The sequence below is a fragment of the Phodopus roborovskii genome, unplaced genomic scaffold (genome assembly GCF_943737965.1).
Source record: "Phodopus roborovskii unplaced genomic scaffold, PHOROB, whole genome shotgun sequence".
Lineage (NCBI taxonomy): Eukaryota > Metazoa > Chordata > Mammalia > Rodentia > Cricetidae > Phodopus > Phodopus roborovskii.
The window spans coordinates 76,302-102,860 of NW_026125342.1; the positions used below are offsets into that span (position 1 = coordinate 76,302).

The 26,559-nt window shown below is 37.9% G+C and overlaps 2 protein-coding genes across 2 annotated transcripts in view; one reads left to right on the plus strand and one right to left on the minus strand.

Annotated features, from left to right (window-relative positions):
• LOC127214280 (tubulin polyglutamylase complex subunit 2) overlaps positions 1 to 2,451 on the minus strand; it is a 29,611-nt gene extending 27,160 nt beyond the window's left edge. The window contains exon 1 of the mRNA XM_051174682.1: positions 2,308 to 2,451. Coding sequence (XP_051030639.1) covers positions 2,308 to 2,389 — 82 coding nt within the window. The 5' untranslated portion in view covers positions 2,390 to 2,451. The remainder of the gene's footprint in view (positions 1 to 2,307) is intronic.
• Positions 2,452 to 2,557: 106 nt separating this feature from the next.
• LOC127214289 (protein hinderin-like) overlaps positions 2,558 to 26,559 on the plus strand; it is a 35,624-nt gene continuing 11,622 nt past the window's right edge. Inside the window, exons 1-4 of the mRNA XM_051174688.1 lie at positions 2,558 to 2,855; positions 8,768 to 8,803; positions 9,578 to 9,720; positions 13,189 to 13,283. Coding sequence (XP_051030645.1) covers positions 2,558 to 2,855; positions 8,768 to 8,803; positions 9,578 to 9,720; positions 13,189 to 13,283 — 572 coding nt within the window. The remainder of the gene's footprint in view (positions 2,856 to 8,767; positions 8,804 to 9,577; positions 9,721 to 13,188; positions 13,284 to 26,559) is intronic.

Consider the following 26,559-nt stretch of genomic DNA (forward strand, 5'->3'; position numbering starts at 1 on the left):
TTTAGATTTTCTTTAATTGTTGAATTTCTAGAGTTCTTTATAATAGAACTTTATAATCTCTTTTCATATTATGATTAACAAATATCCTATTTTAAGGTTGTATTGTCACTTGATGGTATCCACAAAAACACATTCATTTTATTTTATTTTATTTAGTTTTTCAAGATAGGTTTCCTCTGTGTAGCTTTGAAGACTATTCTGAAACTCACAGAGAACTGCCTGCCTCTCATCCTGAGTGCCAGGATTAAAGGTGTGCGCCACTGCAACCCTGTATACATTTTTAATTTTTATAAACTATTTATCCCTTTCTTTCCTGTATTATATTTAAAAATTTATTCACTATTTCTAATCACTTAAAAACTAAACTAAGGGGGAGTGATGGGCCAGCAGTTAAGAACATTGGCTGTTCTTCCAGAGGACCCATGTTTCACTCCTAACACCCACATGGCAGCTCATAAATGTAATTCTAGCTCTGGAGGAAATTACACTTTCTTCCTGCTTCCTTGAGCCAGATTTTAAATGAGGACATCAAGTTGTTATAAGAATTATTTGTGGAATGTATTTTCCCTATTGAATGGTTTTCACATCCATAGTTAAAAAGTATGTATCAGTGAACTTTAAACATCACAGTTATTTTTGGAGATTCAATTCTATACCATCAATTTGTATTTTTTATTTTTATGCCAGTACCTCTTTAAAAAAATTTACTACAATTTTTGTAGTATATAATCCTTATTGCAGTTACATGTTATAGGAAATTTATCTTTCTTATCACATGTAAGTGTAGAGATCAGTGGCATAACTATTCACATTGGTACATAATCATTACCATTACTATCTCCATTACTAGTCATCCCCAATGTAGTAGATTTTCAAAGAAAAAAAGAATGACTAAGAGTAACTCTGTTCTTCTATTACAATACTGCTTTGGTTATTCCTGGTCTCTTATATTTAAATATTAACTTTAGCATTAATTTGTCAGTTTCTGCATTAGAGGCCCTGTTTGGTTTCAGTGAGAGAACTCTAGAAAACTTCCACAGAATTTCCTTAACTTCCATAGCTCCAGTTTCCATTTGTTCATATATTTATAACATATAATCCTTTCCCCAAAGGATGCTGGATTTTGTCAAGTACCTTTTTGGCAACCATATAGGTGTTATTCTTTATTCTACTAACATTCTATTACATTCGTTTTTCTACATATTAAACAAATCACAAATTCCTAGGATAAATCAAGCCAAGTCTCAGATTTCTATTATAAAAAATGGCCAAATAAGCATACAATTGAACATAGTGCTATGCTAATAGCTGCTGCTACAATGAAGACGGGAGTTAAGAGAGCAAGATGGAAGGTGTAATTGTAACTATTATCTGGGTAAAACTTATCAGAGATAATACTCATTTGATCAGAAAACTGAATGGTGAAAGGGAGACAATTCCAGGGGGAAGCAGGCCAGGCAAACTGAAAATGGCGATAAGTAGGAACAAGCTTAGTGTCTTTAAAGTCATAGCCTCAACAGCAAGATGTCCACAATGGTCGAAGCAGTGAAGATGCCAACAGAGAATGGTGCGGGTCACCATAGAGAAATTTTAATCCCTTCACAGTTGTAAGAAGAAAGCAAGCATTTCCAGCACACTTTCTCAACCTGCTTAGGCAGCTTTACCCTGACCCCTCCCTTTACCTTAGAAAATCTAGAATCTTCTCTGGGTCACGAGTCTTCTTAACCTTCTCAGAAAGCCAAGCACCTCTCGGTCTCTGCTACCTCTGATTAGTCAGTGAAATAGTACTGATTTGTGTTGGGCGGCTAGGGAGCTAAGGTGTCTGTTTGTTTCACACTCCGTTTCTTTGACAGCTGTAGCCCCAGCGTCTAACTTTGCGGTGGTTAGTTAACCAACGTCGAATGACAAGAACAGCTCTCAACTCCTTCAGCGCTGCGGGCTCGGTGCTGTACACTGAAGCTCTGCGCAGTGGCTGCCTTGGGACACGGGCAGCACCCTTAACCTCAGTTCACCGTGCGACCCCTGGCAGGGCTTGCATTTCAGGGACACAGCTTCCTGGGAGACACGTCCCCCAGGTTGCCAGGCGCCTCCCTGTGTTCCTCCTTGCAGGAGGGAGGCGACCTTCCCGAACTCTCAGCACACACTTTCGGGCCTGATCAGAGACCCCCTTTACCCCCCTCCTCCTCCTCTGCGAATTTGCAACAGCGATGCCCCTGCAGTCTGGTCCAGCTCCGCGCAGTCCACCCAGCGCCCAGCCCTCCACCCTCGCCCTTCCTTCCCAGCCATTGTCCTTCCCACCCCACTCACCCAGGATGCGAGTGACGCCCAGGGTCAGCTTCTCTAGGTGCGGCTTGCCACCGGCTTGCAGTGGGGGCGGCGTCTCCTCCATAGCACGCGTCCCCACACCGCGCGCCCCGGCGGCCACAGTGACCGGGGCCGCCGAGGAGAGCCGGCTTGCCGGCTGACGTGCCCGACCCCGCCTCAGCTCTGCGGCCGTCGGGCTCACGGCATGCCGGGAGTTGTAGTTTTCGGTGCCTGAGGGCTCCGCCAGGAGAGGATGGGCGGCCCGGGCGGCTCTGGCAGCAGCAGTTCCGCCAGGCGCTCGTTCCCGCGACCCTGGCCTGGGCCTCAGCTCACATCGCCGCGACCCCGCCTCGCCTCGGCCGGGAGCCTCTCCCCTCGCCAGGGCCAGAGGCGCAAGCGGGGGCGGGCCTCTGCGCCGAGCGGCCAATGGGGACTGAGCGTGGCGGCCGGGGCGTGGCAGCCCCGGCGCGACGCCTGGAGTGGCGGTTGTTTCAAGATGGCGGGTGCGGCGGGCCCCTCCCTGCCGGGCTCTGCGTTCTGGAGCCGCGACTGTATCCTTTGCCCCGCTGCTAGGGGGCGCCGCGCCCTCCTGGGTGCCGAGGGTGGGGGCGCGAGGCTTTCAGTGGGCCCGAGAAGCCCGGCGCGGACCCCGGGCCAGGGACGGGCCTTTCCACTTCGAGCTTGTTGCCCCCCGCGCCTGGCGACGAGTCGTCACTAGGTGGGAATTCTGGATCGTGAGAAAACCCGTCCTCTTTGACCGTGGGTTCTGCAAAAAGGAGCCTTTAATGGGGACGACTCGGGCAAGGCTGGAAAAGCTCCTCTGCCAATCCTTGCCAGGAGATCACTGGCAGGCTGAGGATGAGAAGTAGATTTGTGGTGCTAGGGACAGCAAATGTGGGTGGACACACTTTGCTAGCTGGGCAAGGAGTCTTTTTCTCTTGTCACTAGGGGCAAATCAGGGGTAATTTCATTTGCCTCTTGGTCCTTTAGTGATGCTGTGTCTTCTAGTGTGGCTTTATTAGAGGTATAGGTTTCACTGGGACGAGTTTTGCTGGTGCTAGTTAGGGCATACGAGAGGAAGTGCCTGGAAAGAACATTGACTTACTAAATTGTGAGCCACCCTTGTTGGAAATTGAAATTTGGAGATGGTTTTTGCTTGGGAAGCCGTGGAGCTTTCTAGTCACGCAGTAGTTCGAATTCCCGGTTCAGTAACTGATGAGATTTCACAGTGGATCATTTCTAGGATTAGGTTAGCTCATGCATCCTAACCTTTTATCTTGGTTATGTACTTCCTTGCTAGAGGGGCATTACTGGAGAGGAAATGAAATCAGTGTTCCCGAGTGCCTGAAAAGAGGCCAGGTGCTTTGCTAGATGTGGTGATGACATTGTTTTAGGCATTACTGTTACCTTTGGAAGAATCATTCTGGACATTCTATTCTTCTTAGCTCGCAGTGAAACTTAGAAAATTGTATTACCAGTTTCCTTTATTAAGTTACTTAAGTTCGAGTTTCCTGTGTGCAGACAGGAATACTTCTGCATTCTGTTGCTGTGTGTTTAGTGTTGTGCATTTACTACACAGAATTACTGCTTGTCTCTGATAGGTGGGGCAGAGCAAATGAAATTACCTCATGTACTGTAGAAGAAAGCAGACCAGTGCATTCTCAAAGCAATTTACTTTTCTTCCCTTTACCTATTAGAGTTGAAAAGCAAATATATGCACCAGAACCACTGTACTGAATTAGGAAGTCGGGAAATTGGGATCAGTCTTTTCCTTAGAAAACAGAGTTATTTGCTTATAACAGCTAATGGTATTTTTCTGATATTCAATAGAGGAAATGACAGTCTGTTTCATTAGGACTGAATAAATTAACAATGTGTGGCCCAAACCTTTGCTCTTGTTGTTAGCAACCTTTTACTTATTTATGTAGTCATTAACACTCACAATTTGTAATAGAAGTAATAATATATTCCCTATGTTTTATACTTTCTCATGCATTGGATAGTGTAAAATATTCAGATCTACCCACTAATGATGAGGAATTGAAATTGTATGGGAAAATGTGATGGTAATTAGGTTCTGTAGAAATTCATATATAAAAAAAGAATTGCAAAATTACTGGTATTGCCTTTTTCCTCAACCTACTCCATCTAATGACCAGCTAACACCCAGCCTCTGATAATTTCAGTCTAAATCTCCATAGGGCATACAGCTGTATTAAATGTACATTGTTGCTATTTGTTGAAAAATATAATAGTTATGAACCATTTGGCCTTTGGATCTCAATTTCTTTCAGTCATATTGATGACTATTTGCCAACCACTCCAGAATAAAATTTCCACTAGAAAAAAGCCAAATAGTATGCACCTATGATCTTGTATTCTTTGCACATTAGTGAATGAAAGATTTTCACTGCTTCACATAAATGATTAAATAAATGTGATTGAGAGATTTCTCAGTCCTTGAAGGCTTTTTATGATGGGTTACTTCACTCAGGATGGATTCTTCAAGTTCTATCCATTTGCCTGAGAATTTCAAGATTCCGTTGTTTTTTCCACAGAGTAGTGTGTGTAAATGTGCCACATCTTCTTTATCCATTTTTCAGTTGAGGGACATCTAGGTTGCTTCCAGGTTCTTGCTATTACAAAAACTGCTGCTATGAACATAGTTGAACAGATGTCATTGTTGATGGATGTGGATCATTTGGGTATATGCCTAAGAATGGAATTGTTGGGCCCTGTGGTAGACTGATTCCCATTTTCCTGAGGAACAGCCATACTGATCTCCAAAATGGCTGTACAAGTTTGCACTCCCACCAACAGTGGAGGAGTGTTCCCCTTTCTCTATATCCTCTCCAGCCTAAGCTGTCATTGGTGTTTCTAATTTTAGCCATTCTGACAGGAGTAAGATGGTATCTCAGAGTTGTTTTGATTTGCATTTCCCTGATAGCTAAGGATATTGAGCACTTTCTTAAATGGCTTTCAGCCATTTTGGATTCCTCTAGTAGGAATTATCTTTTCAGCTCTGTACCCCACTTTTTAATAGGGATATTTGGTGTTTTGTTGACTAGTTTCTTGAGTTCTTTTATATTTTGGAGATAAGCCCTCTGTCAGATGTGGGGTAGGTGAAGATGTTTTCCCAGTTTGTGGGCTGTGGTTTGGTTTTGTCAACTGTGTCCTTTGCCTTACAGAAGCTTGTCAGTTGAAGGATGTCCCATTTATTAATTGTTGATCTCAGTATCTGTGCTGCTAGTGTTATCAGGAAGCAGTCTCCTATACCAGTTTGTTCAAGGGTACCTCCCACTTTCTCTTCTAAGAGGTTCAGTGTGGCTGGATTTATGTTGAGGTCTTTGATCCATTTGGAATTAAGTTTTGTGCATGGTGATAGACATGGGTCTCTCTACAGTCTTCTACACACCATCCAGTTGTGCCAGCACCATTTGTTGAAGATGCTTTCCTCTCCCCATTGTATACTTTTAGCTATTTTGTCCAAAATCAGGTGTTGGTAGGTGTGACGGTTAATATCTGGATTTTTGATGCAATTCTATTGGTCTACCTGTCTATTTCTGTGCCAATACCAAGCTGTTGTCAGGACTATAGCTCTATAATAGAGCTTGAAGTCGGGGATGGTGATGCCTCCTGAAGTTCCTTTATTGTACATGGTTGTTTTGGCTATCCTGGATCTTTTATTTTTCCATATAAAGTTGAGTATTATCCTTTCAAGGTCAGTAAAGAATTGTGCTAGGATTTTAATGGGGATTGCATTGAATCTGTAGATTGCTTTAGGCGAGATTGCTATTTTTACTATGTTGATCCTACCCATCCAAGGACACGGGAGATCTTTCCATTTTCTGTTACCTTCTTTAATTTCTTTCTTTAAAGACACAAAGTTCTTGCTATATAGGTCTTTCACTTGTTTGGTAAGCATTACCCCAAGATACTTTATGTTTGTGGCTATTGTAAAAGGTTATGTTTCTCTGATTTCTTTCTCAGCCACTTTATTGTCCATATATAGTAGGACTACAGATTTTTTCAGTGCAGAATTCTACCAGGAATTCAAAGAAGAGCTACCAATACTGCTCAAATTGTTCCACACAATAGAATCAGAAGGTTCATTACCAAACTCTTTTTAGGAGGCTACAATTACCTTGGCACCCAAGCCACACAAAGACACAACTAAGAAAGAGAACTACAGACCAACACCCCTCAAGAACATTGATGTAAAAATATTCAATAAAATACTGGCAAATCCTAGAAAACATCAGAGAAATCATCCACCATGACCAAGTAGGCTTCATCCCAGGGATGCACAGATGGTTTAACAAACTAAATGGAGAGAAACTCAGTGCAATTCCTCTAAACTCAGGAACAAGACAAGGCTGCCCACTCTCTCCATATCTCTTCAATATTGTACTTGAAGTTCTAGCTAGAGCAATAAGACAACAAAAGGAGATCAAGAGAATACAGATTGGAAAGGAAGAAGACAAACTGTCACTATTTGCAGATGATATGATAGTTTATATAAGTGACCCCAAAAAACTACCAGGGAACTCCTACAGCTGATAAACACATTCAGCAAATTAGCAGGATACACGATTAACTCAAAAATGAATCTCTTTTATGTAGTGTTAAATTTAGCAGATATGCTTGAGGTAAAGAATATTTGGCAAAATTAAGTCACTGATAGCACTTAAGACAGGAGAATTGAATAAGATCACCAGTAGAATAAAGAAAAGTATAAAATCCCTCTAAATCAGGAGCCCTGGGATTCTCCAAAGTGACAAAGAATGGAGAAATTGAAGGGGGGAGGAGCAGGGATTATTACAAAAGTAGAGGAAATTTGTGAGTGTAGTATATCACACTGAAATTTTAATGAGTGGTCATTTATATAAAATGCTATTGATAGAGCAAATCCAAAGAAGTCTATGAATTAATTGATAAGTTTATTGAGTTAATAGAATCAAAGCCTGATTGGATAGGTTCATGACTGATTAGCACAGGAGGAATTAGAGACAGTGGAATGTCGCTTATGAGATGTCTGTAAAAGGGGAAAGAAGGGCAGTAGTTGGAGGGGATGCAGGGTTAAGGAATTTCTTTGTCTTTTCTGAAAAGAGTAAAAAAGTAGTAGTACATCTTTAATGCTAATAGGAACACTTAATAGCAGCGATACCCTTAGGAGAAAATTGTGTGTGTGTGTGTGTGTGTGTGTGTGTGTGTGTGTGTGTGTGTGTTTATGTGTAAGGACTCCATTGCCTTTCAGGGCATGAACACTTCTGTAGCAAGAAGGGAAGATGGGGAAGGTCTTTACAGTGTGAGTTCTTAAGGAAACAGGAAACAAATCATCAGCTGAGAGTAAGACTGGTAGAAGTGTGTGTGTCAGGATTGAATGAGGAGGAGAAGGGGAGAAACATTCGTTTGAACTTAGGAAGCTGAGTAGGGGCTTTTCCCTCCCAGTTGTGAGTAGGCTTTTGGTGGATGATCTAGAAAATATAACGTTTTTTTCCAGGACGTTCTTGGAGCCACCCTGCATCTATCTGTAATTAAAAGCACTGCTTTTAATTACATATTTTGTACCCTTGTCTTGGATTATTTTTCTTGTTTGTTTATTTTCAAGTACATTTCAGAAATCACACATTTATTGAGTGCCTGCTGTGTAGAAAAAGCTCTGTGTTAGTCATAGAGGATATAAGGTAAAAGAATGGTTTCTGTGGCTCAGGAGACCATACCATTTTACTTCATAGAGCTATTTTCAGATTGGTTATTGATGAATTTAGAATTGGCTTCCAAGGAACAGTAATTCCAGTTCTCCAATATGGTCAAAACTCATTCACAGTGTTTGAAGAAATTGAAAACTTATGGGTGCGTATTATCAGCCAACATCTTTTTGTAGGTATTTATTTCTTTGAGACAGGGTTTCATGTAGTAGAGACTGGCTTTGATCTCTTAATCTTCTGCCTTCTTCCCCTAAGTACTGGGATTATAGGTCTGTACCAACATACCTAGCCTACCAACCCAAATCTTAAAGTTGTGATAGATAGCACATGTGTTGTAGAAGGCTGTGAGAAACCACCCAGTAGCTCAGGCAGTGGGTGCCATCTGAGATTTTTTTGAGCTTCAAAGCTAATGCCTGTCTTGGAATTATATTGTTCTTTGTGCCTAAAATAACTTTCAGCTTCTCCATGGTGTGTAACTCTTTTTTTTTTGCAAAAGGAAAGCAACATAATATCACAAAAGTAGTCTATTTGAGAACAAGTGTGAGGGAAAGGTTCATGGACTACCTGGCTTCTAATATTTTCTCTAAACACAAGGTTATGACTATTTAAAGTTGAACTTCTATAAAATGCTCATTTTTCTAGTTTTCTTTTTAAGTTATAAATTCTCACATCAGAAGAGATGATAATTTATTACATATATACACGGGTATCTCATGATGTTTTTTTAGTATTTTCCTTCATGTGGTCCACAGTTTCTGATGAAGAGCAATCAGTAGTTTATGTTCCAGGTATGCCATCTATGTTAAAGTTCTTGAAGCTTCCATTGTTTCTTGTAAGGAGAAAGTTAAACATTGGGGTAGTCTTGTATGTGCAATTGGATATAGAACAGTTCATTTAACATAAATTTAAACATAATTTTTAAAAAACAAATTAAAATGCAAATATTTTTGAATATTTGACTATATCCTCTTATGATTTGAAATGTTGGCTCTTCTTAGAGTCTGCCTCAGTGAGTCAGCATTTATGATTTATAAGGTACTTCATTTATTAAAGAGAAGAGATTCTTTTTGAAAGTTTACATATCACACCTCAAAAGAAAATATGAAAAATTGATCCAGGTTAAATAAATGAGTCTGTATGTTTACCAATTGTTCAGTTGGATGAATAGTCAAACAGAATCATTGAAGGTACTCAGGGTGAAAACCTGCTGATTCTTGGATGTTTAATGTCATCTCAGTGTATTGTAATTTATTGTTTTTAATATGATCTACAAATGTTCATAGTATTTCATCTAACTGAATTATTGAATTTTCTTTAAAATAACCTTTATGTATTTGTACTCATGCCAGCGTGTGCACACATGCACACACACACACACACACACACACACACACACACACACACACACAAGCAGACTCACAGGTTTTAAATTAAAATTTAATAAAGTATTTCTCATCAGGTCCCATAAAGTTCAGGATACCAAGAGAGGGTTAATGGGGAGTATGGGGAAGCTGAAAAGATTAAGATCAAATATTGAAGTCTTTTTAAATGAACATTCTTAGGACTCTCCTCAGAAGGAAATACAAGATCAAGACTCAAGTTGATAAATCCAAAAGTTGATGTTAAAGTTAAGACTTGCAGGGTGGCTGATGCTTCCATCACCATGGAGTCTTTAAAGGGTGCAGGAGATTCGGTAGCTGAACAGGTCAGTGATCTTTTTTTATTTGTTTGTTTGTGTGTGTGTGTGTGTTCCTGCAGGGGAGGGGGTGGAGGTGGTTGTGGGTACACACGTGTGTGTGTACATGTGTGAAGCCAGAAGTTAGTTAGGTACCTTCCTCATCATCTACTCTTCTACCATCCTACTTTGCTGGGTTTTTTTTTTTTTTTTTTTTTGGTGGGGGGGCAGTGGAAGAGGGGCATCTTTTGTTTGTAACACAGGCCTCTTATTGAACTCAAGCTCAGCCTGGTCAGGGTCTAGGAGGGATTCACCTGTCTCTGTCCTTTGCACCTCCTCTAGTTGTACAGTTACAGACAAGTGCTACTATGTGCTCATTTGAACTCAGGTCCTCATTCATGCTCGAGTAACAGGCACTTTACTGACTGAGCTGTCTCCCTGGCTTGTTAGGTTTTATACATACTGATCAATAAAGACAGTCCTTTATTGATATAATAAAAACAAAGTCCTTTAAAAGACGTTATGTTTGTATCTGTAGAAGACACAGAAATTTTTGTGGCCCTTGATAGTGCTAAGTATCAGTGTAAAATATCTGGACTTCTTGAGAGTTTTGCTTCAAAATGTATAGATGTGTTCTAAGCCTTAGCTAAGAATATGTATTATCTACTGTGTCTCAAAAGATTTACATTTTACATGTTTCCTTTTTCTGGCATTCATTAGTACGTCAAATTCACTATTTTTATTGTTAAGTATCCTTTATGTTTTTATTTTTCAAAATTTATTAGTTGATGGCTGATACTTTTATATTAGTAAAGCTTATATAAGGAAAATTGCATTATTATGACTCACTTAGAAAACACGTTTTATTAATTTTTTTTTGTTCTAGAAAAACAAAGTTTTGTTTTGTTTTTTGTCTTTTTTTTTGAATCAGTGTCTTACATATACCAGGTAGGCCTTGAATTTACTATGTAACTGAGTGTGGCCTTCACCTCATGCTTTCCTTGCCCCCCCCCCCCCCCCCGCATTCTCCCATCCCCCAAGTACTGGGATTGCAGCAAAACTCTTGCTTTTCTTTCTTTATATGTTTTTTATATTTTGTATGTATTATATCTGTCTATGTGTGCGTATTGATGTGTATGGAGCCTGAACTTGACATTAAGTTTCTTTCTCAGTTTTTCTCTACTTCATTTATTGAGGCAGGGCATCATGTTGTACCCAGAGATGGCCAAATCCAGCTAGCCTAGCTAGCTGTTTTTCATAGGGGATCCTCTGATTTTGCTTCCCAACTGCTGGGGTAAGAGGTGGCCACCATTGCCTGCCTGGTTTTTATGTGACTCCAATGACCCTAACTCTTACAATACTAACATTGTTTGTCCCCTGACCTGCCTTTCCTGCCGACAGTTCTTGTTTTTTATAGGCCAGTGGTTAGTTTTGCCCTTTTCTTTGTCTTCATAATGGTATCTGTACATTCCTTTGACACATGTCTTTTTCTGTTTGTTTAATCACAATATTTCAAATAAAATTCACTTTCTTGTAATTCTGCTATTGTTAAATTTTCTTTCCTCAATCAAAGTTGATATTAGTGTTTGTAATCTGTGGTTCATGGGCAGAATCTTCCTTCTGCTTATGCTGTGTGACTTTTTCTGGGGAGAACTGATCAATCTTCTATCATCCCAGACAAGACACTGACAACAGACTAAATTATTTCATCCCAGTCTAGCTTGGTGAATCAGTGAATTTGCTAGGATTACTTATATGAACATGAGTGACTTCAAGGCAGCTACATCACCAAGATCTACCCTACTATGGGTGACATTTCAGAGAAGTTATACCTTGGAGGTCCCAGCTCAACTTGAAGGCAGCAACCCTCTCCTCAGAAACTGTGTCCTGGTTTTAGAATTTTGGGGAGTGATATAGCTTTCTGAGTTGCCCTTTCTGAACCTTGGAAGTTTCTGTGGAATCCTGAGACTTAGGCATCTTCCATCCCTCAAAAACAGGGCTTCATTTTGGAGGAAGCAGCTACACAGCAGCTTGTTTTGTAAATCCTTTTTTTTTTTTTTTTTTCCCCTTCCCAGGAATGCTCATTTTTTGAGGTATTGTCTGTGACAGCCTTTGGGAATCACACAAATACCCCCAAACATTTACTGTCAGGCTAGTTGCAGAAAAAGTTTCACAATTCCTAATGTATAATTTTGGAGACATTTTTGGTATCGATTACTGATGATTGTCTGGTAGTGAACAGGATTTGGTGGTGAACCCCAGAACAAAATGTCTATATTGATGGCGTGAGGTATAGAAATGGCAAGTTGCAGTGTTTGTGTTGGTATTAGCACTGCTGTGCACCCAGAAAGGCCATAAATGAAAGCCACTAGCTAATTATACTTCTTTCAGCTGTCATGTTGTTCCACTGGCACAGTTTTCAGTTTTATTATGTAGCTGTGATGAAACACCGACCAAAAGTAACTTGGGGAAAAAATTGTTTATTTAGCACACACTTCCAGGTCATAGTCCAAGAGGGAAGACAGAACAGGAACTTAAGCAGAAATGTCAAGCAGAATCCATGGAGGAATGCCATTTGCTGGCTTGCTCCTGGCTAACTAACTAACTAACATGTCACCACTTATTCAGTCATTTTAACTGAGAGACTTAACTGGAAAGATGTGTCAGCATTTTAGCACTGACTGCTCTTTCAGGGGACCCTGTTTCAAATCCCAGCATCTACATCATGACTAACTATATATACATCAAGATTTGTATTAACTAGGGTTCTCTTGTGACTTCTTGACTTTCCTGACTTTTACTATGCCTCTGAAGTCGTTACCATACTGGAGAGAACCCACAGTACTACAGAAGAAGAGTAGCGTAGTGCTTCAGGGTGCAGCCTGGAACCCAGTTTGGCGCCCCATCCTGTTATGTAGCTGCTATAACCCTGAGCAATTTGTGTACTCTTAGTGACCAACTCAAACAATGCCAGCCTGACTGTACTGCTGTGGAAATGAGATAGAGTAAGTGGTAAAAATGACTATATTTTTGGCATGTGATAAACACTAGAGATAAATTCCACTTCTTAGATCTGGCCCTTCAGAATTGTCAATTTTTTGAAGCCCAACAGCTAGTGTCTCCTCTCCAGCCTTCATGTATCTTAAACAGTCTTGGAACTACAGTGTCAGAGATTTCCACTCTCTTCCATTGTTACCCTAGCATTCACCAGCGGAAAGGTAAATGTTCTCTAGTACTTAGCAGGCCTATCTTTTAGTTCTGTCTGTGTGTGCATTCTCTGTATATTCCATGATGTTGTCTGGTTTGTTATCTGTTCCCTAGCGTATTTGGAATTCATAGTAGGTTTAAGTGAAAAATATGGATAGTGATCAACTAGATAATTAATTTCTAAGAAATTTCACTTTCCATCTTTAATTTCATAAATTTCTCAAAAAGAAAGTACTTGGATATTGTTTTTAGCAAAAAAAATAATAATAACCAGAAGATGTTTTATTCTAGAATTTCTGCAAGGGAGGAATGAAGAGTGCATCACTGAAAGATTTATGTCTTGAAGACAAAAGACGCATTGCTAACTTAATTAAAGAACTGGCCAGGTGAGACAAAACTTACGTGGGATGCATCTATAGGTGAAACAACTCATTTTAGGGCAGAACATTGCTAATCCATTTGAGGTCTGTGGTGGCTTCAGTAAGAACCATCCCCACAGGTTCGTTGATTCAGATGCTTGGTCACCAGGGAGTTGTTGGAAGGACTAGGAGGTGTGGCCTTGTGTCAGAAGCTCCGGCCAGGCCCAGTGGTTGTATCTCTCTTCCTGCTGCCTGCAGATCTGGATGTAGAACCATGTCTGTCTATTTGCTACTGTGCTTATAATGAACTAAACCTCAGAAACTATAAGCAAACCCCAATTGAATGCTTTCCTTTTTAAGAGTTGCTCTAGTCATCGTTCTCTTAACAGCAGTAGAACACTGACTAAGACAATGGCATTATTGCCATTAGTCTTATGGGACTAGACTTACAAAAAAAAAAAAAAAAAAAAAAAAAAGATTTTGTATTATCCACATACCTGCCTTCAAATGCTTACTCCCAATGACCTAACACCTCACAAGGCCTCACCTTGTAACATTACTGCCACATCCCACTAGTAGCGTAGATTGGGAACCATCCATGTTAAAACTATAGCGGCATTGCAGGGGAGACTCACTTACACTATTCAGCTGTACTTTTGCTCTGAACTTACCATGACTCTATTAAGGTGCATCTGAACAGTGTGCCTCCATCCACTATTCTATAATACTCTAAAGGCTACTTTATATTTCCCAAAGTACTTTTATATTTATTATCACATTACTATCACATTCTTACTGAAGATGAATTATTATTAGTATAAGACTTGATAAATTTTATTTTATTCTAATATATAACTCTAGGAATCACAGAAATGAAATAAAGTAGAAGATGATCTTTTTATTTCTTAAGAAAGAATAACTTTTTATTCTGAGATAACGGTAGATTTTATTGCAGTTGTTATAAATGTTGAGAGAACTTATCCACCCTTTACCCAGTGTCCAGTGATTATAATATTTTGATTAACTAGTACAATAATATTACAACTAGAAAACTTACATTCACAGATTTAATCTGTTATGTACAGAGATCACCAGTTTTACATGTATTTATTACAAATTTGTCCAAAATCACCAGTCAAAATTCTAAGTAGTTCTGTTACAAGGATTTTTTTGTTTTGCTTTTGGAGGTGCTGGGAATTGACTTGGGCCTTATACATGGTAGGCGAGTGGTAGACTACTTTATTTGCGCTTAAAAATTTTTGCATGTGTGCACATGTATGTAGATATTCTTGGAAGCTAGATTCCCAAGACCTGTAGATGATTGTGATCCACCTAACATGAGTGCTGGGAATCAACTCCAGTGTTTGGGAAGAGCAGCAAGCACTTTTAACCTGTGATCCATCACCTCAACAGCACAGATACTTTCTTTCCTGCCTACTTCCTTAATCCCAAACTCTTGTTAATCTGTTCTGTATTGCTACAGTTGCATCTCATAAAAAAAAAAAACTATATAAATTGGATCATATATTTTATGCCTTTTTTGATATCAGTTATCTTTAGTTGGTATAATTTTTTGAAGCCATTCAAATTGTATGTGTTTCAGTACTTTTTTCCCCTTTTTATTATATTCCTTTTGGTATAGAGGTGCTAAATTGATTAACTGTCCATCTGTTGGGAAACATTGTAATTCTAGTTTTTGACAGTTAGAAATGTAATTGCTATGAGCTTTTCATGTGCACATGGAAGTTTGATTTCTTTATGAATTAATATGCTTGGTTTTATAAGAAACCACATTCCAAAAAGGTTGTTGCCTTTTATATTCCCACCAAAAATTCAATAAATTAGGTGTTCTGAATTATAGCTTCCAAATTTGTACAGTTTTAATTTTATGAGTCTCATTGGCATTTATTGATGTCTTAGTTAGTTTGTCTTTCTATAATTGCCAGTGACAGTGAACAGTATTCCTGTGTATATCTTCACTTGAAGTGGGTACATTCTTTTGGCCATATCATATCAGAATGTTTGCACTTTTTTTTTTTTTTTGACTTTTGGTTGGATATGTAGTGTAAAATACTTTCTTCTCCTCTGTGACTTGTCTCATTATCTTCAGGATCTTCCATAGTCTAAAAGCTTTAACCTCAATTAGATGAATTTGTCATTTTTTTTCTTTGTAGTCATTGATACATTTGAGTAGGTTTTTGTGTTATAAGTATGTCTAAGTTGAGTTTTGTTGTTGGTGGTTTTATTGATGTCTACTTACATCAGCACCATTTATAGAAATATTTTTTGTGTTTCTGTGAGAAATCAATAGGAGCTTATTTGTATGCTCTTCCTGGGTTCCTGTCTTGCTTTGCTCTGCCTGCCTGTCCCTCAACCTTTATTACTATACATGTACAGTATAGAAAACCTTAATACTGAGTAGAGTGACTACTCCCGCTTTTTGTTTGTCAGAAAGACCAGTGCTATTCCTTTCTGTAATAACTTTGACACAATCATGCCATTGCTGGTAAAACAAAAACAAAAAACTCCACTTACATACTAAGAGGTATTTCATTAAACTGTATATCAATTTTGAGGAAGAGCTAAAAAATCTTTGCTGTGTTGTATCTTCTAATCCATTAATACATTTATTTGTTGCATTGATAACACATTAAGGAAAGAAAATATAGGAACCTCCCTTTGGATTAGTTTGACCAAGAATGACCCCCAATTTGAATTGTCACCTTCTGTCCCTGTGTCTTGTCTAACCCATAGAAAGGGTTTTGCTCTGTGCTTATTGAACTGCACAGAAAATGTGATATGGGAAAGGAGCAAGCTGTTCTTTACAGAACTCTTTACCAGAGTTTCCAATGGAAGGGGTTACTTTACTGACTCCGTAGAATCCAAAATAAGTACTCCAACTTGCAAAAATATGTTACCAACTTATATCACAAATTGTTTCCAGTAATTATGGGATATTTTATTTAAGGTTGTTTTCAATGTTTTGGCTATTTTGGCAATGATTACAACAACACACATATACATTGTTCTGGGTTGGGGTATGGAAGACTATATAACTTAAGGTTAAAGCTATGCATTTAACTTAGGTTGTAGACACTGATTTCATAGAACATCTAAGGCACGGTAAAGTTGGTTACATTGTTCTCTTAAACTCAGGCTAAACTTAAACAGGCTGAGCCTCCAATAGGATAACAGGCCCAGTATATAGACTTAAATATCTCAGAGCATGTTATTAACTTGGCTAAGGTACTGCAAAAGTATAGTCGCTTTGGGGTCAAGAAATATTTTTAGAAAATTTACCATCACAATATGTCTTCAATTACAGATGTTTAATTTCTTCAGTAGCTGTTTTTAACTTTCAAAATGTAGATCATGTAAAAGTTTTCTCGTATTTACACTTAAATATTTAATCTTTGGGAGCAATTGCAAGTGGAACTTTGGTTTTTATGTTTTTGTTTATAGGATATAGACATGCGATTGAGCTGTGTATTTTAATCTTAATTCTAACAACTTTAGTTAATTTACTGATAAATTCTAAGGGTTTGGCTATTGATTCTTAGAATTCTTCTCTGGCTACAGTCATGCCATTTGTAAATAAGGACACACATGTTATTTTCTTTGCAGAATGTATTATTTTCCCCTTTATGGTCCTAGCTCAACTTTTCAGTGAAAATAAATAAAGAAGGTGAGGGATTATATTTTTGCAATGTTTTTTTTTTTAATTTTAATTTTAGGTGTGATGTGTTTAGTCTGCCATCAGACTTGTTGTTTTAGGTGCCTTATGGTATTGAGGACATTTCTCTCTATTTCTGGTCCTTTTTGTTACTTCTCTCTTTTTTTTTTTAAGAAATGGAATTTCACTATGTTGCCCAGTCTGGCTCCAAATTCCCGAGTTTCTGCAAGACTCATTGTGCACATCACCAGTTCCTGCCCAATTCTTAGTTTTTACTCTGCTTCCATGATAGATTTTCTGTTTTTTCCATGTCAATTGGTATACAGATTTCCTTTATCCTATAATATTGTGGGTTACACTGACTGAAGTTTGCCCATTGAATTACCTTGAATACCTGTTGTAAATTTTATTTATTTTAATTATTTTAATGTGTTAAACAGCTTGATTTGATGTTTTGAACTTTTATAGCAAAGTTCACAAGAGGTATTTGTCTTAAGATTTTGCTTTTGTGCTGTGTTATTTTGGTTTGTATCATGGTGATAGTAATCCCACCATGCATATTAGCAATTTACCCCTTCTTACATTTTCTGAAAATGTAGGAAATTGGTGTTTGGTTGGTTTCGATTTTACATTTTAGAGAGTCTCTCTCTCTCTCTCTCTCTCTCTCTCTCTCTCTCTCTCTCTCTCTCTCTGTGTGTGTGTGTGTGTGTGTGTGTGTGTGTGTGTGTATCAATCTGGCTGAAACTTGTGATCCTCCTGCCTTAGCCCTCTAACTGCTGGGATTGCATGCATATGCCATCAAGCCTCTTTGGAAGTGGTGTTAGTTCTTAAATGTTTGTTAGCATTCTTCAGTGAAATGGTAAGGGCCCAAAGATTTGTTTTTAAGGAACTTTTAAATTAAAATTTTTATGTATTTAATTGTTTTAAGAATATCATATTATCTGTCTATCTTGGTTAAACATTAGGAGTTCTTAGGATATTTTAAAATTAAATTTTATTTTTATTTTGTGTATGGGCATTGCCTGCATGTATGTTTTTGTACCCTTGTGTGCCCATGGAGGCCAGAAGAGGTTATCAGGTCCCTGGAGAGTGCTGAGAATGATGAATAGGGTCCCCTGACAACTGTCCAGTGCACTTAACCTTGGAGCCATCTCTTGATCCAAAAAGGGAGTTTGTAATTTTTTTTTTAGAATTGTTTCGTTTCTTCCAAGTTATCAAATTTGTGAGCATAAAGTTAATAGTATATTGTCACTATTTCACCAGTGACCAGTCTCTGCAGCCCTTCATTTCTGACAGTAGTGACTGGAATCTTCTCTCTTTTATCTTTGTCAGACTCATTACTTTTATTGACTTTCCAGGGAACCAGCTTTTTGTTTGATTGATTTCCATCCCGCTCCACGTTTCTGTCCTCTATTTCATTGATTTTTTTTTTTTATTATCTTATCTGTGTTATTTCCTTCCTTCTTAGTGCTTTGGATTTATTTTTCTCTTCTTTCCCTAACCTCTTACAGAGAACTTAGAGACCATACATATTTCTCTTAATTTAAACAGTTAGGGCTGTAAACTTTCTTCTCAGCTTGTTCACTATGCCTACATGCTTTCCTATATTTTCATTTCAGTCAGATCTGTGCATTCTTTATAATTTCCCTTGACACTTCCTGTTGTACATTTGTAGGAGTTTAATGGTTTTCCTATTTTTTTTTTATCAACTCCTACTTTTGTTCTATTATGGTCAAATAACTATTAGAAACCCCATTTTGATGTTTCACATTCTAGGGTGTGATGGTTCTTGATGAATGTCCAAGAGAGCTTTAAAAACACCTGTAACTCTAACTCTTAGCTTGCAGCGAGGAGCTGTTTTTCTTTGGGTGTCTTCATTTTAGTAATTTTGCATGTAACGAACATTCCATCTTTGTTGTTACTCTTTGTACTGAAGAGAAACTTTTCCTAGTTTGCTAGAACTGGTTAAGAACGCTGGCTATGCAGTCCACCAGTCCTTCTGTGTGGATATCTCCTTTTCTCTGTTTATACAGCACATCAGTCCAGGCTACTCTCTGCCTTTGTTTCCCTCTCTCCCCTCTGGTTTTCTTTTAAGTTGACCTTTCTTACTATTTCAATGTTTTCTTTCCTCTCATTAGGCCTTGACTTCATGCCAGAGCATCCCTAGGTAAGTCTATCCTCATTCACCACAGGCTCTGTAACTATGCCTTCCTGATGTTAACTGTTCTTTTACCACATACAGGGCTGCCCAGTGAGTGTTTGTCCTTCTTAGGTTCTTATGGTCTAATACCCTGTTTCAGGTTAATTAGGTATGATTACTGTGTTGATTCCGTCTTGGCTATGTTTATCAGCAAATGCCTCCAAATGCTACATAGATCTCCCATCATGCTTTGGACCTGAATCTCCATGCTAGCGTGCCACTGTCTCCTAGTTCATCTCACCTTACTTAGGTCTTAGTACAGCATATGTAGTTGGCTGTCTCTCCACAATGCTCTTCTTACCTGCCTGAGTTTCCACCTCCTACTAGATGTCTGTGTAGATAGATACTCCTTTACATTTCCCGGGGCTCTGATCCCCTGCTCTGAGCAACCTTTCTGTGCAGATGTCATCGTTATACAATTCAGATTCTGACTGTACCCAGTTGTGCTCAATATTTAAGAAGAAAATATAAAGTAAAATGAAGAGAGAGGAAGTGAAATCTCAAACTTCATTCTGGAGATAAAAAAATTATGTTCTTTATAAAAAAGATTTTTAGAGTAGTTGCTTATTCCTGAGAAAACTTTGCTTTACAAATTACACCATGTAAAATAAGACAAAATCTGCTGCTTTTGTGCTGTGCTTGCCTTGTCTAATATATTGTCTTTTAAAATCAATAGGCTCAATTTAATTAAATAGAGAATAATGATGAAGAATTAATAGGAAATGGTTAGGCCGAGGTTTTTAAAGTTATCTTAATTCATATCATTTCAGAAAACAGTTAGCCATGAGGGATTACAGTTACCTTGTATAAGGTCAAACCATGGAGACAAGTGCCAGAAGCATTAGGAAACTGTGTGTTTCTTTGACATATTTAAGTTGGCTTAGATGCAAAGCAGTTGCCATTGTGTAAGGAGACACCTCACTGAGATTGGTTGCCACTCACCACTGGCTTTCAGCAGAATGTTTTCAGAGGGTTGTTGAATTCAGTAGCTCTCAGCAAGCCTACAGTAAAAGCAGTGATTTGTTTGTTTGCTTGTTTTGTTTTGTTTTTTTAAGTTACAGAATAATATATAATATAAATACATAGTGTTAGCTTATTTTTCAAATATTACTTTTGAGGTTTAAAGCATCTTTACAAGACTTATTCCTAAGCCTTACATATCTCCTTTTTCTGAAATAGGGTGTTGACTTTGCTAATATTATGTGGGAAAATGTACAGCCTGTATGTGGACCTCCTGTTTAATATGTGTACTGATGCTATGTAACAAGGGCTCAGAAAGATACCCCTCAGCTCCACAGAAAAATGAAATCTCAAAATTTGCATGTAAACAGATTAACTTAGAATGTATAATATCAAATAAGGTCCCCCAACCTTGGAAAAAGAAAATCCACATATTTGCCCTCATATGCAGATTCTAGCCTATAATATGTACATGTGTGCAAATGTAACTGTTAGTCTTGTATATATGTAGAAAGCAGACAAAAAGGGAGGGATGTTAGGTGATGAGAAAGGGCAGAGTGCAGTTAAAAGACATGAATTGTGAAAGAGAGCATGAAGCCAATCGTTTTCTAATTTTAAGACTGTAATGGATTTTTAAAATTTTGTGGTAGATAAGAGCATAAAAATGAAATTGATGGTGAAAGTGTAAAGTCCAAAGCAGAGCTCCACAGCTTCAGAAGGACTTTTCCAACTGTGTGGATGTTCCCTGGAGACGTAGATGTGGGTTTGGGCAAGTGCTTGTTTGAGTACATATGTTCTTGTAGCTGTGTGATGTTTTTCATTGTCAAGTTCTTTGCACTGACATGATTTTTAATTAAAAAAAAACATAAAAGGAAAGATGCATGTGAGATGTATTAGTAGTTTTAAATGGAAATATGTATGAATAAAATATATAAAATAAAAGTTATCATTTGCATAATAGGTAGAAAAGTGAATTCAGTCAAATAAAGGACAATAGTGCTGATAAAAGGATATGGACATGCATAGTGTATTAAAATCAAACCATCGTGGCACACACACTTAACCCCAACACTTGGGAGGCAGAGCTAGACAGATCTCTGAGCAAGGCCAGCCTCATTTGTAGAGTGAGACCCTGTATAGAAAATAAAAGAAAACAAATCAACTGAGGGAAAGTGTCAGAAGATTTAGAGAAATTGCATATCCCTTTCAGATGTTCAGGTGTAACAAGGTAAGGAGTTTCAGCTTTCATGTAAATCTGCTGGCATTATTCCAGGGGATGTTTGAAATTTATTTATAGAAAGGCATGATGATTAGTGCAGATAAACAAAATAAACCCCTCATTCATAGTGAATATGAGTGAGCCCCAGAGTTAGCACTCTGTGGGTGCTTCCTTTCTAATCTATATATATATATTTAGGGAACTTTCCCACAAATAATATTAGTGTACATAGGTAAATGAAAATTCTGAGGCTAATGGAGAATGAGTACAACAAAAAGAAATTACAGTGATGTGTGAATTATGTTGCTTATAGAAGAAAATACTAAGAGGATGAGTTGATATATACGTTTCAAATTTCAAGTATATTTTAGAAGGGGCTTCCTTAAGGTCTGGCATTGATTTATTTACATAAATATAAGTGTAAGTAGGGTATTGACTGAGCTTTCTCGAGAAAAATTCAGGATAGAGAGAATTCTTTTGCAGTTGCTGAATTATACAAACCTCAGGAGGTCTTTCACAGTAACATTAATGAATTGTTTGCATAGATGGTAAAAATCGCATTACTCATAGAGACCTGAACAATAAATAGCTTTGGAAAGCATTCTTGCTTATGCTTAAGGATGGTAACAATTCTCTGTATACATGTCCTTGTTTACTAGGCCCTTTAAGGTGATAACTGGTGCTGCAGACTAATACATAGATTGATTTTTCAGCTTTATTTTTGAAGGAAAGTTAAGTTTCAACATTTTAAAATAATTCTAGCCACAGTTGCAGTACTGGATAGGGACGAATTCTATTCTAGAAGATTCTGAAAACCCTTCTGTTTCCTGTCTTGCGTTGTTCCTAAGAGACTGCTTTTACAGTAACTTATGTGAGGACAAGTTCCTTTTTAAAGGCCCAGATACTCTGATTTTTCCCTGAGGACAGGTTTGCTAGTTCTACTTGACATTTCTGAGATGCAAAAACAAAACAAACAAAAAGTTCCATTAGTTTCCTATTTTAAAGTCAGTAGATCATTATTTTATTTTCTCTTTAAAAAAACATTTATTATAACCTTTAGTTAAGAATTAAGTGCACATTGCCCTACAATAAGAATATTAGAAAAATAGTGTAAAAACAAGTGTAAAAATGAACAATTATATATGTAGATAAGCATGTGCAATTACATAATTAAGTCTAATTACTTAAAGGATGTTGTTCCTCATCTTACAAAAATAAAGATGTGGAACAAATTGAAAACATAGTAGATTATAATAGAGCTGAGATTGAAGAGTAACCAGTTAGCCTAAGATCTAAGGAGACCTATGTTGCTAGGGAAAGGCAGCAGCAAACACTGGCATACCTGGACCACCTGGAAATAAGTGGAGGTTTTGGGTAAAGTATGTGGGATATTGCTGAGGGCCAACTGTGGGCAAGTAAGAGTGGGATCCCCTGGGACAGCAAAGTAGGGGAAGCTAGAACTCTTTGACGATGTTCGTTCATAGGCTCCATTTGGCAAGAAAACTGATTTCTCTTGGTGGAGGTGTTGGAAGAGAAACAATACTTGCTACAGGGGTGACAGGAAGGTTCACTGTCTTTGTCTGTAAAACAAACCACATTTTCAGGAAGAGAGTAGGTGATGATTAAAAACCACCTAAGATGGTAGAAAAGAGGCACAAAACTGAACAGAGGGAAGAGTTACATGCTGGTCCCCAAATTGTAGTAGAAAGACAAGAATGCTTCATAGACCCAGGCTGGTCTGGCTGTTAGTATAGGCATAAACATAGTAACAACAGGCAAAATAAAACCACCAGAGCCCAGATAACCAAGTGTATAGTAGATGAAGAAGGCTGGGAAAGCTGAGTGTGTGGCAGACATTGAGAAGAAGCATCTGCTGTACCTGAAGGAGAGTTTTGCCTACAGGAATTTGATGCCTATGGTGCACTGAGGATCAAGAGTAACAACAACCCTTAAAGCAATCTGTTTGTGATGAGATTAATAGAACCTGAGCCAGGGGAAGCTCTGCTTAGTTCTGAGCATTGGAATTATATTCATTTTGTTTGTTGAGCTTTCCCAAGATAGTCAGACATCAGTAAACAATGAGGCACAGGAGAAATCAGAGAAACTTGAGAGACAGCAACAGAAGCAGATGCAGTTAGGATGCACATGCTGCTGAGCAAGCTGAGAGGAATTTAAAGCAATTGATTAGCACATTTAAAATCTGTGTTCTCTATGGGTGCCCAATGCATTACAACAAAATATGTCAGCTTAAAATTCTGATAAGTTTCTTGGAGGTTTTGCTTTTTGAAGAAATTTTAAGTCCAATCATTAATTTCTTAAACATCTTTTCTGCTTATTTTGAGATATTAACTTTAATTTTTCTAAAGCCTCAACAAACGTTTCAACTTTGGCTCTATTTCTAAAACATGTTTTACACAGTGGTATCTTTGATTTAAAATACACTTATAAGATTTGTAGAAATTCAGCCTCCCCTGTCCTCTCTCTCTCTCTGTGTGTGTGTGTGTGTGTGCACGTGTGCGCACGCACGCGTGCTTGTGAGCAAGCATTCACAGGCTGACAATCTTTGATATCACTAAAGTCTTTCTCTTTACAGCTTAATGGCCTTTGTTCAGTTAACTTTCTTTTCAGCCGGTTTACCGTAAGAATCAAGAAGCATGACAACACCTTCAGCATTTACTTATTTCTTGGCTTCCATCGGAATTAGAAACAGCATAAAAGAAATCAATGTCTTTTGTAACCTAATCTTAGGTGTGACATTTATGATTTAGCCCTAACCTAGCAACAAAACATGAGTCCCAGGATGGAGGAGTCCCTGAGTTATATATACAAACTTGAATTCATCATAGTAACATTGTTTCTATAAATAGCTTATTTTAATATATTTTCTTGGATCTCTTAATGTTTCTTATAGAGTAATGTCACTTGTACATAAAAACTTTGTTTCTTTATGATCTGTATATATTTTCTTTTCTTATATTGCCCTCTGGACATTTCTAATAGAGAGTGTTGTAGTTGACAGTCTTGTCTCGTTCCAGAAGTACAAGGACAGAAACAAATTGTTCTATTTGTTCATAAGTATGATAAGTATAAGGAGTCTTTCATAGATGCTATTTATTGAGTTGGAGGAATAGTTCTTTTAGCGCTCATGTTACTGAGTTTTTTTTTTTAATATAGAAGATTGGCTTTAACAATTGCTTTTCCTATACTTATAGATTAGCATATAAAGTTTCATATTTGTTTATGTGGATTAATTTCTTTTAAACTTTTATTTATGCATATGTGTATCTATGTATGTGTGCAATATAAGTTTCGACGGAGGCATCGAATCTTTGAGATCTAAAGCAGTGGTTTTCAAATCCTTCTTATATGGTTCCTCATGTTGTGGTGACCCCCAACCATATAAGTATTTCTTTGCTACTTTGTAACCATAATTTTGCTATTATTACTATGAATAGTAATGTAAATATCTGATATGCAGAATATCTAATATGAGAAGCCCAAAGGGATTGAGACTCACAGGTTGAGAACCACTGATCTAGAGTCTCATTTGTGAGCTAGGAACTGAAGTAGGTTCTTCTGAAAAAGCAGCAAGCACTCTAACTGCTGAGCCCTCTATCCAGCTCTTTATTTTTCCATAGATGGTCTCATGTAGTTCAGACTGGCTTGAAACTCACTCTATAGCTAAGAATAACCTAAAAACTGCTGATATCTTTCTGTCGACTGTTGTTATTATTGTACAGAGTTTTTCTCTTTATTTGTAGGTTTTTAAAGGATCTTAATAAGTATGACAACTATGAATAAATACAATTTTAATTTCTTTTTATAATGTGTATCTTTATACTTCTAAAACTAATTTTTAAATTAATTTCATAGAGGAATACTGTGGCTTCTTCGTTTCTATCCCCACAACTTCTCCTATGTCCCCCCATTTGCTCTCAAACTCCTGATCTTTTCTTTATTAATGTTACATACACACATACATGCACACACACACATGCATATATACATACATACATATACATTCATTAAGTGTTGATTGTATGTATATTTGTTTAAGGCTGAACACTTGGGATCAGATAACCAAATAGGGCCTCCTCCTCAGAGAAGACTAATTCTCTATCTTTCCGCACCCACTAATTAATTGCTTGTAGCTTGTCATCTAGGGCTTGACCTTGTAAGATTTACCCCATCCTTGTTAGCACAACAGCTGGTGTTGTTATTGTTTATATCTTTTTAGGCAGCCATTTTATGGAGATTTCATGGGTACATTTCACTATTATATCTATAAGACAAGTCTTGCTGCAGAAGTTCTGGTCTTCTGGCTCCCACAGTTTTCCCCTCCCTCTCCTACAATGTTCCCTCCCTGAATCCTATGTGTAGGGATTGTGTTGTAGAAGTATTGGTTGCAGTTGAGCATCCCCACAGTGAGTAGTGCTCTCCATTTTGATTAGTTGTGGCTTTCTGTAATGGTCTCTATCTGCTCTAAAAATATCTTCTTTAATGATGGGTGAGAGACATATTTTATCTGTGTGTGTAAATATAAATATTTAGAATGCAGTAGGTAATTATACTGATTTATTAAAGTGGTAGTAGCAGAATCTTCTCTAGGATTCATAAGCTTCCTTTCCATCTACAGGTAGTTGGCTGGATTTATGGTCCTATGTATGAATGTCCTATCATTGAACTGGTCATTAGTCCAAGGAGATGTCTGTTGGTTACCCACAATAATTAATTAACACTACTACATCTTTGGGGATACCTTTCCATAGTGGTGTAAGTGTGTGGTGTCTGCAGCATTAAGTTCTAGAGGACAAGCAAGTGGAAGAGTGATAGCCTATATTTGGGGAGTTTCCCCTGATCAATAACTCAAAAGGAAATTTTCAACTTTTACCCCAGGGTTCTTGGTAGATAGTTTGTGGTTCTTGGGGGAGCATTAACACTCCAACTGGTGTAAATTCATTTAAACTAATGTGTGTGTGTGTGTGTAGTAGATGTGAATTTGTAATCATAAAATAATGTTTTCCTATGGCTTTCAAACAACCTCATTGTTATGTTCCCTTTTTCCTCACCTCTATATTGCCCTCCTTCCCTCCCTACTTAAAGTGCCCCACCCATTATTTTTTCATTGTTCTCCAACACAGCACCTGTCCTCCTCTCTCGCTCTCCATTCCTCCCACCACTGTGGTCTCTGTATTTCCCTGGTTCTGTGTTTAGTCCATCTAAAGATTTAGATCTAAGATCCACAAATAAG